The following is a 14,887-nucleotide window of genomic DNA, read 5'->3' on the forward strand; positions in this document are numbered from 1 at the left end:
TAGAAATGGTGGCCTGCACCTGATCACGAGTTTAACTCTGGAGTTCAGAGGTCACCTGCAGGACACCGCGCCCTTATATCCAACACACAGACCCTACTTGTGGAGGGGCGGGGCTGCTGATCTTTACAACCCACACACACACCCCGACCCACCCATGGCTCCCGCTGCATTTCATGCATACCTCTGCGTGGAATCGGGTTTTCCTCCTGGTTTAAATCCCGCTTTTATGAGCTTGTTCTCGGTGGACCCCGCTACGGTCTGGGGCGCCGCATGAACGGGGTCACACTTTATTGAAAGAAAAAGAGGCGCTTGTGTATTTTTACTGGCGTTTCCGCGTCGTCTGGCTTAAAAAAATCTCCGCTGCTCGGTTCACGGTCATAATTTTGTCATACATACGCGTGTCGTACTTAAATGAAAACAAGCGGCCGGCCGAGAAAGTGACCCGGTTCTTGATTGACAGGCCTGCGGCTCCAAGATCCCCGGAGACGTCTTGGTGATATCAGGTCCCTTCGGAGGAGGACGTGCTGAATGGACGGTGCCGTTCAGGAGCTCATTGTCAGGCTTCTCTAAGGAGAGCGTTTGCACCGGGCTGAGGCCTTGCGGTGGAGGTCGGACAGTCGGCCTCATTACCCCAGGCCACCACAACAGCGAATAAGCAGATTTCGCCAGATTGGCCGATTTGTTTGATGTGTGAGGTACATCAGAGACAGCTGGACTCCCCACCCGGCCGGTCAGAGAACCAAAACAGTGTTTATTCACATTTCGAGTTGCTATCTATGCAGTACTATATCCCAGCATGATGCCTGCCATTCACATATGGTTTAAATTTAAATCGTTCTAAAACGTCCCGCTGATGTCAAAGTCTATGGGGAGGCTGGGAAAAGCGCATGTCCTAATTATATATATTAGCATGCATCTGAGTTTGAGCCGTTGGGCGTGCTCCGCATCTCCACTCCACTCAAATGGCGCCTTGTTGGTGTAGGTTGTTGACCGTGCTGTTCGTAAAGTGACCTTTTCATAAGCTGCACAGACGTCCTCTGTGGCTGCTCATAGCCTCGCGTCGGGATCCAGGCCAGCAGGGGGGGGGGGACTGGAGGGGATGGACATCAAACCAGAGCCGAACTCGGCCCTCTGGGAAACCTCAGAGCGAGAGGCAGAGGTGCTCTGACGTCAGTCCGGGGGCCGACTCTGAGGAGGCCACAAAAGGTGGCCTGTGAATTCACATTGATGCATGGCTGTCCCGCATACCCACCTAGAGGCTGATGAGAGAAACGCAGAGCAAACTGCACAACATGCTCATCCTAATTCTACAGAATATACAATCAAAAATGGACAAATAAATGTTGAATGGTGACATGATCTTCCGCGGGCGTCTCGACGTGGGGAAAAAAACGTGCTTCTCTTCTTGGCCGCTAGGGGGAGCCCGCGTTTTGTGGAATTCGGCGCCTACGATGCTCGCCGCTTATTGGCTGTCGCGTGGTTTTGTGGGCGGGCGTTAGGCCTGCAGGGCCGTGCCGCGATTGGTCGGGGCCCGCGTCAGTGACGCCCGCGGCCGCGGCTTCCCACGACAAGGTTGGTTTCACGTCAACAGCCTGTCAGCGGAGGAGGGAAGCGGCGGCCGTCAGCAGCCGCCGCGGTTTTTTCCCCGCGAGTAGCCGTCCGTCTGCGTGTTTCCTGCCGGCTTCTCGGCGCCACTTGTTTACCTCCGCGGCGCCGCGGTCCGGTCTCACCGGCGGACGGAGCGGGAGCGGCGGGCCGCGCCGGGACCCGCAGGACGAGCGGAACGCGGACGCCGGCGACGGTAAAAAAAAAGGCGACGCGGCTCCCGACCAACAGGTGTGACGGAGCATCTGGCCGCGGCTTTAATAGACGCTGTAATCCCGGCTTTACTTTAAATAAACTGCGAGCAGCGAACTTATTAAACGCGCCGCCTGGTTAATTAATTTATGGCTGTAAATTCTTCATTTTCTGACGTGTTCACTCATGGGGTGTTAAATGGCGGGATTTACTGTCCATTAGCCGCTGATGCAGCGCATGTAGTAAAATTGTAAAGATACAGAGAAGGTGATCATCGTATTCTTGGGGCCAGTGGTGGCCTGTGAAGAGAAGGGACTGTCATCGTGAGACACTGCAGCGCAGCACACGGTGACACGGTGAAACGTGTCCTCTGTATTTAACCATCACCCTTGGTGAGCAGTGGGCACCATGACAGGCGCCCGGGCAGCAGCGTGTGGGGACGGGACCTTCTGATTGTTGGGGCCACTTCCTTTACCGCTAGGCCACCACTGAGGTCCCCCCGGTGCTCACCAAGGGCGATGGTTAAATACAGAGGACACGTTTCACCGTGTCTCACAATGACAATCACGTCACTTTCACTCTTTTAACGTAAGTTCACACGTGTTCAGAAGGAAATGAAGGGACGTTTTTATTCTGTTGGTTTCAGCAATGCCGCCTGCTGAAGGCCGAGAACCGGGACTGGAACGTCCTGCCGGCACGACTCCTCCCCCACCCGGCCCGCTGGTCTCGGCTTAATTCCCGCGCTTTCACGTCTCGCCACGTCTCCTCCGTTCCTCCGGCAAGCTGCCAGCGGGACGGCCGCGTCCTTTTTTTATCAGGTGCTTCGGTGGGAGCGCGGGCCCCTGCGCCGTGCCGGGGTGGGACGATGGCGCGGCGGGATGCTGAGGCTGGTTGCCGCCGCCGTGGTCTGTGATGTCAGAGGCCGACAGCCCGGGCGAGAGCCAGCGCGGCGCTCCCAGATTCTTCGTGGGCGGCGAGGACGATGAGAGCGAGGGACCGGAGCTCGTCTGCAGCATGAGGACGGACATGGAGGACATGGAGCTGTACGAGGACGACGAGGACGCCGACACGGTGAGGGTGACATGGCTTGGAATGGAGAGCATGAATTATGCGGTGTGACTGTCCTTCGTGGTGGGAACGTGGACATGTTCTCCATGTTGTCCTCTGTCTCTCTCTCAGCCCCCGGAGCGGCAGATCGTGGTGGGGATCTGTTGCATGATGAAGAAGTCCAAGTCCAAACCCATGACGCAGATCCTGGAGAGGCTGTGCCGCTTCGAGTACATCACGGTGGTGATCTTCCCCGAGGACGCGATCCTGAACGAGCCCGTGGACAAGTGGCCCCTCTGTGACTGCCTCATCTCCTTCCACTCCAAAGGTCTCCCGTTGGCGTCCGTCCCCGTCGCCTGACTTGCGTTCCGGCAGAATGTAACTGCAGCCCCGCTCGCCGCTCTAATGACAGCGTCTGCAGCGCGTGGGGTGTCATTTCGGGGGAAGGTATGAATTATCGTCCCTCTGCTCTGCTGCAGGCTTCCCGCTGGACAAGGCCGTGAGCTACGCCAGACTCCGAAACCCGCTGCTGATCAACGACCTGGACACGCAGTACCACATACAGGACAGGTACGGTGCCGCGCGGCGAGGGTGCTGTTACACGCACATTTACCTTTGCATTTACCAGACGCCCTTATCCAGAGCGACTTACAAATCAGTAGTTACAGGGACAGTCCCCCCTGGAGACACTCAGGGTTAAGTGTCTTGCTCAGGGACACGATGGTAGTAAGTGGGATTTGAACCTGGGTCTTCTGGTTCATAGGCGAGTGTGTTACCCACTAGGCTACTACCAGCCTACCACTACCACCCACTAGGCTACCACGCACCACAGCCTAACAAAGCGTACAGAAACAGCGGACTCGGCACAGCCAACCGACAGCAAAACAACCTACAGGAAGGGGTGGTCCAGAGGGGACAACTCAAACACGCACAAAAGTTCACAAAAAGGGCACATAAACACACACAAAGCAACAAGACACACAAATGAGATCCCCAACGGAGCTCCTTGCAGATCTCTGTGGACGCTGGGGACCTCCCAAAACAGTAAGGGCCTAGCAGACCCTGGGGACCTCCAGAACACCGACCGGAGTCACTTTGTATAGGTGGAGGTGACTGCTTCAACTCCTCCCACGAAGTCAACCTAAAAGAGACAGGACACAAAAACACAGCCAGCTACACAGAACACGTGGGAGCGTACGTCCAGGGACGTTACAAAAGGCCACGCCCACAGCCACACCCTCACCACATCCTAATCAAGCAATAAGTCCAGAATTATTGTATTTTATAAACAAAGGATAAGAGGGGAGGAGCCTGTAGACATGATTGACAGCTGTCATGCAGCCTACTTCCTCATTGTGGACAATTTAATCCCCTCTTGTTAATAAGCGACATGTAGCACAGTATTTATCTTCTCCTCCTTTTACCCTCCAATTTGCCACACTCCTAATACCCCTTGTACACAAACGTGACCACGCCCACTACCAACACCAACATGCAGGTTATCAGGCGCTTTAATTCCAGTGAACGTGACCACGCCCACTACCAACACCAACATGCAGGTTATCAGGCGCTTTAATTCCAGTCAACGTGACCACGCCCACTACCAACACCAACATGCAGGTTATCAGGCGCTTTAATTCCAGCGAACGTGACCACGCCCACTACCAACACCAACATGCAGGTTATCAGGCGCTTTAATTCCAGTCAACGTGACCACGCCCACTACCAACACCAACATGCAGGTTATCAGGCGCTTTAATTCCAGTCAACATGACCACGCCCACTACCAACACCAACATGCAGGTTATCAGACGCTTTTATTCCAGTCAACATGACCACGCCCACTACCAACACCAACATGCAGGTTATCAGGTGCTTTAATTCCAGAGAACGTGACCACGCCCACTACCAACACCAACATGCAGGTTATCAGGCGTTTTAATTCCAGTCAACGTGACCACGCCCACTACCGACACCAACATGCTGGTTATCAGGCGCTTTAATTCCAGCGAACGTGACCACGCCCACTACCAACACCAACATGCAGGTTATCAGGCGCTTTAATTCCTAGTGAACATGACCACGCCCACTACCAACACCATCATGCAGGTTATCAGGCGCTTTAATTCCAGTCAACGTGACCACGCCCACTACCAACACCAACATGCAGGTTATCAGGCGCTTTAATTCCTAGTCAACGTGACCACGCCCACTACCGACACCAACATGCAGGATATCAGGCACTTTTATTCCAGTCAACGTGACCACGCCCACTACCAACACCAACATGCAGGTTATCATGGTGAATGGGACATTAGTGAACATGAACCCATGGAAAACAGACTCAATATTTCATATTCTGGTGTACAGCAATACATCCCAAATTGTGCCATTGATGATGTGTTTGTCGTGTGTAGGGATTCGGAATTCGTAGATTACAGAAATCCATGTTCTCAACAGTTCCATCAGGGCTTTCAATGTTGGAATTAGTATTTATTGGCAGTGGTGGTTTTTGGCTGTTCCTCAGGAGAGAGGTGTATCGCATCCTCCAGGAAGAAGGCATCGACCTGCCACGCTACGCCATACTGAACCGCGACCCCGACAAGCCGCACGGTGAGGCGCCTGCTTTGCACCCCCCGTTTAATCCCTCCTGGCGCTGGACGGGCTCGGCGGACCCGTCTCTGTTTAGTTCTGCTTCCTGAGTGAAGATATTTCGGTCTGTAGGTAAATATAGCCGCTAATGTGGAGCAGTCTTGAGTGTCTGGCCTTCGTTACTCATAAAAAGAGGAAAGCCGGAGCAGCCTGAGCGGCACAGATGTCCTCGGCCGTCACCGCCTTCTCCGCTGTAACGTGTCACCCGCCCCGCCCTCGGCGTCACGGCCCTCGCGTCTGCTTGCAGAGTGCAACCTGGTGGAGGGCGAGGACCACGTGGAGGTGAACGGCGAGGCGTTCCCCAAGCCGTTCGTGGAGAAGCCGGTGTGCGCCGAGGACCACAACGTCTACATCTACTTCCCCACGTCGGCGGGCGGAGGCAGCCAGAGGCTCTTCAGGAAGGTGCGTCCGCCGGCTGCGCCAAGGGCAGCTCGACACGCCTTCACAGTCACACAAAACGCCCGGCATTCCATCTCCTGCGGATGTTGAGAATTCCTTCGTCGTACGTGAATTTGGAAAAGTGAAAAGCTCCACTCAGAGCCGGAGCGTTCCCAGAGCTCCGCCGAGTCCTGCACCTGTCCCGCTGACCGCCCGCGGGCCCGGTGCCGGTCTGAACCGAGCTTGTCTGTTTTCAATGTCGCTGTGAGGCGCCACTTCCTGTTGTGAGTGTGGTGAAGCCATCGTCATTGTCAAACTTCAGCACAGTGAGACGTGTCCTCTGTATTTAACCATCACCCTCGGTGAGCAGCGGGCACCACGACAGGCGCCCGGGGACCTTCATCAAGGGGACCTCAGCTCGGGATTCCGATTACGGCGGTTTTGTATCCTTGACCGCTAGGCCGCCGCTGCGCCTGGAGCGCGTGAGAACAGCGAACGACCGCACACACACATTCCTGCACGCTGAGAGCTGATAACCACCCAGGGGGAGGCCTGTGATAAACTCACAAATTATAGCGCATGACTGAGTGTTCCAGCAGAGGCTATTTATGTTTCATACACACACACACACACACAGACCCATCACATGGGGTCACATCATGGATTCCCCTCCAGATGGTTGAGCAGCCGGAGGGAGAACAGATCACGACTGCACTGTTCCAGTGCGCACACACACACACACACACACTCACACGCTTGCACGTGATGCTGCTGAACGCTGCGGTCCCGACGCCGTCGCTGTGTGTTGCAGATCGGCAGCAGGAGCAGCGTTTACTCCCCGGAGAGCAGCGTGAGGAAGACCGGCTCCTACATCTACGAGGAGTTCATGCCCACCGATGGCACCGACGTGAAGGTAATAAGTCATAAAACACCCCGCCATGTCTTACCCTACAGCACTTTCAGTTTCTGTCACCTCATGAACAGTTTAGGTGAATTTTTTTTTTTTTTTTTTTTTTTAGTTCTAGGATTTTGTGTGGAATATTCTCACTAATGTCCGTTCCTCCATCAGAACGCTGGAATTAAAGCGCCTGATAACCTGCATGTTGGTGTTTGTAGTGGGCGTGGTCACGTTGACTGTAATTAAAGCACCTGATAACCTGCATGTTGGTGTTGGTAGTGGGCGTGGTCACGTTCACTGTAATTAAAGCGCCTGATAACCTGCATGTTGGTGTTGGTAGTGGGCGTGGTCACGTTCACTGTAATTAAAGCACCTGATAACCTGCATGTTGGTAGTGGGCGTGGTCATGTTGACTGGAATTAAAGCGCCTGATAACCTGCATGTTGGTGTTGGTAGTGGCCGTGGTCACGTTGACTGGAATTAAAGTGCCTGATAACCTGCATGTTGGTGATGGTAGTGGGCGTGGTCACGTTCGCTGGAATTAAAACGCCTGATAACCTGCATGTTGGTGTTGTTAGTGGGCGTGGTCACGTTGACTGGAATTAAAACGCCTGATAACCTGCATGTTGGTGTCGGTAGTGGGCGTGGTCATGTTGACTGGAATTAAAGCGCCTGATAACCTGCATGTTGGTGTTGGTAGTGGGCGTGGTCATGTTGACTGGAATTAAAGCGCCTGATAACCTGCATGTTGGTGTTGGTAGTGGGCGTGGTCACGTTCGCTGGAATAAAAAACACTGATAACCTGCATGTTGGTGTCGGTAGTGGGCGTGGTCACGTTCGCTGGAATAAAAAACACTGATAACCTGCATGTTGGTGTTGGTAGTGGGCGTGGTCACGTTGACTGGAATTAAAGCGCCTGATAACCTGCATGTTGGTGTTGATAGTGGGCGTGGTCACGTTGAATGGAATTAAAGCGCCTGATAACCTGCATGTTGGTAGTGGGCGTGGTCACGTTGACTGTAATTAAAGCGCCTGATAACCTGCATGTTGGTAGTGGGCGTGGTCACGTTCACTGTAATTAAAGCGCCTGATAACCTGCATGTTGGTGTCGGTAGTGGGCGTGGTCACGTTGACTGGAATTAAAGCGCCTGATAACCTGCATGTTGGTGTCGGTAGTGGGCGTGGTCACGTTGACTGGAATTAAAGCTCCTGATAACCTGCATGTTGGTGTTGGTAGTGGGTGTGGTCAAGTGGTATTAGGAGTGTAGAGAACTGAGGGAAATGGAGGAGAAAGGGTGGAGATGGACACTGCTCTACATCTGGGCGTGTCATGCATTGACAGGAGGGATTTAAACAGTCCAGAATGAAGAAGTAAGGTGTGTGAGAGCTGTCAATCAAGCATACAGGCTCCTCCCCTTTTTAAAATTTTGTTCATAAAAACAGCATTAAAGTTAATCTTCTGGGTGTCAGATACAGCTGCACACTCTGAAATAGACCATTTGATGGTTGATACCCTGTGCAGGTCTACACGGTGGGTCCAGACTACGCCCACGCAGAGGCGCGCAAGTCCCCAGCGCTGGACGGTAAGGTGGAGAGGGACAGCGAGGGGAAGGAGATTCGATACCCAGTCATGTTGACTGCCATGGAGAAGCTGGTGGCGCGGAAAGTCTGCTTGGCATTCAAGGTCGGCGTCATTAAAACTCATAATCTTCATCTTACAACAGAGTACGCCAGGGGAGTTCTGTACTGAGATAACAGTTAAATTTACGTGCCCCCCCCCTCAGCAAACCGTGTGTGGCTTTGACCTTCTTCGGGCAAACGGCCACTCTTACGTTTGTGACGTCAACGGCTTCAGCTTTGTGAAGAACTCCATGAAGTACTACGATGACTGTGCCAAGATCCTGGGGTATGGAGACGGACGGTCCTGGCTGTGTTTCCCTCTCGTAGCGAGGGGTGACCGGCCATTAGTTCTCATTATGCACCGCGCGATGTAAACCGATCTCGCCGTAATCGAACCTCGCGGATTAATAAAAGATGTTTTTTTTTTCTCCTCCATGTACTCACGATCTCTGTCTGTCAGGAACATCGTGATGAGGGAGCTGGCGCCGCAGTTCCAGATCCCCTGGTCCATCCCCACCGAGGCGGAGGACATCCCCATAGTGCCCACGACCTCTGGCACCATGTGCGTACACACGCTTTCGGGGTGCATCCTGGTATAAACGGCGCTCGCTCGGAGCCTCATGGCCGCCCCTCGCTCTGTTCGCAGGATGGAGCTCCGCTGTGTCATCGCTGTAATTCGCCACGGCGACCGGACCCCCAAACAGAAGATGAAGATGGAGGTGCACAATCCAATGTGCGTTCAGGCTGGCACCGCGCGTCGTGCCCTCCACGCCCCGCCCCGCCCCGCCCCGGCCCGGCCCGATCTCGCCGTCACCGTTCTTTTCTTCCTGGGTTTCAGGTTCTTCGAGCTCTTCGAGAAGTACGGGGGCTACAAATCTGGGAAGCTGAAACTGAAGAAGCCCAAGCAGCTTCAGGTGAGCAGAGCCCATTCGGTTACGAGTTCCGTGGACAACGTAGTACCCAAGGCCACCGAGGTCCTTTAGTGAAAGTCTGACGAATAAAGACAAGGACAGATATGGACCTAATCTTCCCCCTCCAAGTCACTCTGCAAAGGAGACCTGCTGAAGTGAATTTTAACGTTCTGTTAATCTGTTCAGCATGAAAACGTTTAGCAACTAGAGACCTAAAAATACGTTTAAAAGTGAGTGTCCAGGGGTCAGGGGTCAGCCTGTGTCCTCTGACCTGTCGGCAGGAAGTGCTGGACATCACCCGACAGCTGCTGGCCGATCTGGGACAGCACACCGGCTGCGAGATCGAGGAGAAGAAGTCCAAGCTGGAGCAGCTGAAGACGGTCTTGGAGATGTGAGTTGGCCGTTTTCGCCACTTGCGCCTCACCTGCTGCCTTCGGGGTTTCGACATTCAGAAATACTTTGTGCTGTAAAACAATCCGACGTCACCTCTGACCCCAGCCTGTGTGTCTTCAGCTGCTGGGGTCACTCTGAAAGGCCAAGTCGTCTTCCTTCTCCGCAGCATTAGCTAATAAGCTAGCCGGTAGGTGCTTGTAGCCTAGCGTGTAACACACTCGCCTACGAACCAGAAGACCCAGGTTCAAACCCCACTTACTACCCTTGTGTCCCTGAGCAGGACACTTAACCCTGAGTGTCTCCAGGGGGGGACTGTCCCTGTAACTTTAGGGTGGTAGTAGCCTAGCGTGTAACACACTCGCCTACGAACCAGAAGACCCAGGTTCAAACCCCACTTACTACCCTTGTGTCTCTGAGCAGGACACTCCAGGGGGGGGACTGTCCCTGTAACTTCAGGGTGGTAGTAGCCTAGCGGGTAACACACTCGCCTACGAACCAGAAGACCCAGGTTCAAACCCCACTTACTACCATCGTGTCCCTGAGCAGGACACTTAACCCTGAGTGTCTCCAGGGGGGGACTGTCCCTGTAACTTTAGGGTGGTAGTAGCCTAGCGTGTAACACACTCGCCTACGAACCAGAAGACCCAGGTTCAAACCCCACTTACTACCCTTGTGTCTCTGAGCAGGACACTCCAGGGGGGGGGACTGTCCCTGTAACTTCAGGGTGGTAGTAGCCTAGCGTGTAACACACTCGCCTACGAACCAGAAGTCCCAGGTTCAAACCCCACTTACTACCCTTGTGTCTCTGAGCAGGACACTCCAGGGGGGGGGACTGTCCCTGTAACTTCAGGGTGATAGTAGCCTAGCGTGTAACACACTCGCCTACGAACCAGAAGTCCCAGGTTCAAACCCCACTTACTACCATCGTGTCCCTGAGCAGGACACTTAACCCTGAGTGTCTCCAGGGGGAGACTGTCCCTGTAACTTTAGGGTGCTAGTAGCCTAGCGTGTAACACACTCGCCTACGAACCAGAAGTCCCAGGTTCAAACCCCACTTACTACCATCGTGTCCCTGAGCAGGACACTTAACCCTGAGTGTCTCCAGGGGGAGACTGTCCCTGTAACTACAGGGTGCTAGTAGCCTAGCGGGAAACACACTCGCCTACGAACCAGAAGTCCCAGGTTCAAACCCCACTTACTACCCTTGTGTCCCTGAGCAGGGGGGGGACTGTCCCTGTAACTACTGACTCTGGATCAGGGGGTCTGGTAAATGCCGTAAATGTAAATCTAGCCGGTTTAGTTAGGCAGTTGGTACTGTTTTTTTGTGTTTTTTGCAGGTATGGGCATTTCTCTGGCATTAACAGGAAAGTGCAGCTGACCTACCTGCCCCACGGTCAGCCCAAAACCTCCAGCGAAGAGGAGGGTACGGACTTCATCGCCGCCTCTTTACTAGCCGGCTCTGTTTTTTAAAAAACACCGGCTGAACCGCGCGTCTTTGTGCACGACCCCACAGACGCGCGCAAGGAGGGCCCGTCGCTCCTGCTGGTGCTGAAGTGGGGCGGCGAGCTGACGCCGGCCGGCCGGGTGCAGGCGGAGGAGCTGGGCCGGGCGTTCCGCTGCATGTACCCGGGCGGGCAGGGTGAGCGCAGGGACGCCGCCGCCGCCAACGCAGCGCAGCCGCTCGTGCACTTCATGCGTGCGCCTCCTTCCTTTTGCAGGCGACTACGCCGGCTTCCCGGGGTGCGGCCTTCTCCGCCTGCACAGCACCTACCGCCACGACCTGAAGATCTACGCGTCTGACGAGGGCCGGGTACAGATGACCGCTGCAGCCTTTGCCAAGGTGACCCATCTCATGCTGGAATTTGTATTCAAACCCCACGAGTTATGCCCAATTTTTCTTTATAGAGCCCATAATCACATACAGTACGTCTCAATGGGCTTTGACAGGCCCTACGGTTGACACCCAACTCGCCTGACCCTTCTGCGCACAAAATAAACTCTAGGAGAGAGAGAAAAATAAGAAAGTGATAGAAAGTGAAAGACGGAGTGATAGAGAGAGGGACCCCCTTCCAGGGTAGAGTGAGACTGCAAGTGGTGTCTGGTGATGGTTTGTCCAAGAAACCCCCTAATGCTGGCACAGAAATAAAACTGGTGGGATATCCTGACCCAAAAGTCCCGTGTCTATTCAGGTCAAAATGTCTCACGTTTGCCCGTAATAAAAAGCGAAAAAAAAATAAAAAAACGGTTTTATTGTCACTACAACAAATCAGCACCAAAAAACCCCATGAAACCCTGCGGGGACGGATGAGCCGTTCATGACAGGGTTGGTTTAATTTTTTTCAATTAATGGGTGTACCAGGGTCTCCTGGCTCTGGAGGGTGAGCTGACGCCCATCCTGGTGCAGATGGTGAAGAGCGCCAACATGAACGGCCTGCTGGACAACAACATCGACTCGCTGAGCGGCTGTCAGCAGCGGGTCAAAGGTCGCCTGCACGAGATCCTGCAGCGCGACCAGGAGTTCGCCGAGGACGACTACGACCGGGTAATGCACCAGCGTCACCCAGAGAGAAGCAGTGTAAAATCCATGCCGTAAATCCAGTTTACAACACTTTAATTCAAGTAATTTAATTTATAACGTTATATTGGACTCGTGATTTTCACTTGTGATACACAGCAGCGGAGCACACGGTGCACACAGTGAAATTTGTCCTCTGCATTTAAGCAGTGGGCACCATGACAGGCGCCCGGGGAGCAGTGTGTGGGGACGGTGCTTTTGCTCAGTGGCACCTTCTGACTACGGGGCCGCTTCCTTAACCGCTAGGCCACCACTGAGGACGTGTAACATGCGTCCTCGTGTATGACCCCAGCGTCCGAGTGTCCGTCTCCTTTAAAGGTGTACTCACCGTTCTCCAGTTGGCTCAGTAGAAGAGACATTGCGTGATGCTCGATGAGAGGGAGGTGGTCAGGTGTTGCTGCCTTACCTTCTCAGAGTCGATATTACTCTACACATGACTTGTTTAAATTGATATCAGCTGATCGTAACTTCGATATTGACATTGTTAACGTGTGTGTGTGTGTGTGTGTGTAGTTGGCTCCGACTGGCAGCATTTCCCTCCTGAACTCTATGAAGCTGTTGGGGAACCCTGTGTCTACATGTGATAAGGTCTACAGCCTCATCCAGAGCCTCACGTCACAGATCCGCAAGAGGCTGGAGGACCCCAAATCTGCAGGTGACTCCGTCCACCCGTTCACCTTCACCATCGCTCGCCCGTTTCTATATTTTACATATTAACCCTCGCTGTCCCCCCCCCCGCCGCAGACCTCCAGCTGTACCACAGCGAGACGCTGGAGCTGATGCTGCAGCGCTGGACCAAGCTGGAGCGCGACTTCCGCATGAAGAGCGGCCGCTACGACATCAGCAAGGTCCCCGACATCTACGACTGCGTCAAGTACGACCTGCAGCACAACAGCTCGCTGGGGCTGGACCACACGCTGGAGCTGTTCACGCTGTCCCGGGCGCTGGCCGACATCGTCATCCCGCAGGTAACCGCCTCGGCGCTCCGGAACTCCTCAGACCGGGAGTAGGGGCCCAGAACAAGAAGGTGTCCCTCTGTCTCACGAGCAGGAGTACGGCATCAACAAGGTGGAGAAGCTGAGCATCGCCTACGCCTACTGCCTCCCCCTGATCAAGAAGATCCAGCTGGACTTGCAGAGGACGCACGAGGACGAGGCCGTCAATAAACTCCACCCGCTGTGAGTGGCCACCAAATGTATTACGTAGGTCCTCCTCAAAAACTGCCCTGACCCACCAGGCCCTGCACTCAGGGAATACTTCTTCCATGAAGGTAGGTGGAACGTGTTGACAGCAGCAGATCTGAAGAAATGTACCGCCTCCTCTGACTTACTGTCTTCCCACAATGCACCCTGGCGCCGGGCCTTCCCCCGGATACCCAGTGATCCACATGATTCATCAGACCAGGGGACCTTCAGGTCTCGACATCACAATTTGGCCTTTTCCAAAGTCAGATTTTCCACCTGAAAATAGAATATCCCTCCCAACCAGTGGTGGCCTAGCGGTTAATGAAACGGCCCCGTAATCAGAAGGTTGCCGGTTCGAATCCCGAGTAAAGCACCGTCCCCACACGCTGCTCCCCGGGGGTCTGTCATGGTGCCCACTGTCACCAAGGGTGATGGTTAAATACAGAGGACAAATTTCACTGTGTGCACCGTGTGCTGTGCTGCTGTGTATCACTTCACTTTAAGCCAGATAATTACATTTTATTTAAAATAATTAACACGTAAAATGAATGGGTTGCATCGACGCGTCTGCGTTGTTCTGGTCTACCCCGCCGTGAAGTCAGCTGACTGTCCCCCCGTGTCCTGTCTCAGGTATTCTCGAGGCGTGCTGTCTCCCGGGCGCCACGTTCGCACCCGCCTGTACTTCACCAGCGAGAGTCACGTCCACTCCCTGCTCAGCATCTTCCGCTACGGCGGCCTGCTCGACGTAAGTCTCCCGTGTGAGTGCGTGCGTGTGTGTGTATATGTGCGTGAGTGTGTGTGTGTGTGTGCGTGAGTGCGTGTGTGCGTGAGCGTGTGAGTGTGCGTGTATATGAGTGTGTGTGTGTGTGTGTGTATATGAGCGTGTGTGTGTATATGAGCGTGTGTGTGTATATGAGCGTGTGTGTGTGCGTGTATATGTGCGTGAGCGTGTGAGTGTGTGAGTGTGTGTGTGTGTATGTGCGTGAGCGTGCGTGTGTATATGAGCGTGTGAGTGTGTGTGTGTGTGTGGTGTATATGAGCATGTGAGTGTGTGTGTGTGTGTATATGTGAGTGTGTGTGTGTGTGTGTGTGTGTGTGCGTGAGCGTGCGTGTGTATATGAGCGTGTGAGTGTGTGTGTGTGTGTGGTGTATATGAGCGTGTGAGTGTGTGAGTGTGTGTGTGTATATGAGAGTGTGAGTGTGTGTGTGTGTATATGTGCGTGAGCGTGTGTGTGTGGTGTATATGTGCGTGTGTGTGTATATGTGCGTGAGCGTGTGTGTGTGTGTGTGTATATGAGCGTGTGTGTGTGTGTGAGCGTGTGAGTGTGTGTGTGTGTGTGTGTGTATGTGCGTGAGTGTGTGTGTGTATATGAGCGTATGTGAGTGTGTGTGTGTGTGTATATGAGCGTGTGAGTGTGTGTGCGTGTGTATA

The 14,887-nt window shown here is 53.9% G+C and overlaps 1 protein-coding gene across 9 annotated transcripts in view; it reads left to right on the top strand.

Moving 5' to 3' along the window:
• The first annotated feature begins 1,559 nt into the window (after nucleotides 1–1,559).
• ppip5k1a (diphosphoinositol pentakisphosphate kinase 1a) overlaps nucleotides 1,560–14,887 on the top strand; it is a 25,157-nt gene continuing 11,829 nt past the window's right edge. For 7 of the 9 annotated variants that reach the window (XM_028968026.1, XM_028968031.1, XM_028968029.1 and 4 more), the window contains exons 1-21: nucleotides 1,560–1,801; nucleotides 2,444–2,868; nucleotides 2,977–3,172; nucleotides 3,324–3,414; nucleotides 5,372–5,457; nucleotides 5,744–5,898; nucleotides 6,686–6,787; nucleotides 8,295–8,456; nucleotides 8,557–8,678; nucleotides 8,853–8,954; nucleotides 9,039–9,125; nucleotides 9,231–9,306; nucleotides 9,585–9,694; nucleotides 11,034–11,119; nucleotides 11,210–11,335; nucleotides 11,415–11,536; nucleotides 12,056–12,238; nucleotides 12,785–12,926; nucleotides 13,016–13,239; nucleotides 13,322–13,449; nucleotides 14,086–14,200. In XM_028968026.1, coding sequence (XP_028823859.1) covers nucleotides 2,710–2,868; nucleotides 2,977–3,172; nucleotides 3,324–3,414; nucleotides 5,372–5,457; nucleotides 5,744–5,898; nucleotides 6,686–6,787; nucleotides 8,295–8,456; nucleotides 8,557–8,678; nucleotides 8,853–8,954; nucleotides 9,039–9,125; nucleotides 9,231–9,306; nucleotides 9,585–9,694; nucleotides 11,034–11,119; nucleotides 11,210–11,335; nucleotides 11,415–11,536; nucleotides 12,056–12,238; nucleotides 12,785–12,926; nucleotides 13,016–13,239; nucleotides 13,322–13,449; nucleotides 14,086–14,200 — 2,574 coding nt within the window. In that variant the 5' untranslated portion in view covers nucleotides 1,560–1,801; nucleotides 2,444–2,709. Of the gene's footprint in view, nucleotides 1,837–2,443; nucleotides 2,869–2,976; nucleotides 3,173–3,323; nucleotides 3,415–5,371; nucleotides 5,458–5,743; nucleotides 5,899–6,685; nucleotides 6,788–7,972; nucleotides 8,149–8,294; nucleotides 8,457–8,556; nucleotides 8,679–8,852; nucleotides 8,955–9,038; nucleotides 9,126–9,230; nucleotides 9,307–9,584; nucleotides 9,695–11,033; nucleotides 11,120–11,209; nucleotides 11,336–11,414; nucleotides 11,537–12,055; nucleotides 12,239–12,784; nucleotides 12,927–13,015; nucleotides 13,240–13,321; nucleotides 13,450–14,085; nucleotides 14,201–14,887 lie in introns of those variants that run through there. The other 2 variants (XM_028968027.1, XM_028968035.1) reach the window with 2 other exon arrangements.

This window comes from Denticeps clupeoides, unplaced genomic scaffold (genome assembly GCF_900700375.1).
Source record: "Denticeps clupeoides unplaced genomic scaffold, fDenClu1.1, whole genome shotgun sequence".
NCBI lineage: Eukaryota > Metazoa > Chordata > Actinopteri > Clupeiformes > Denticipitidae > Denticeps > Denticeps clupeoides.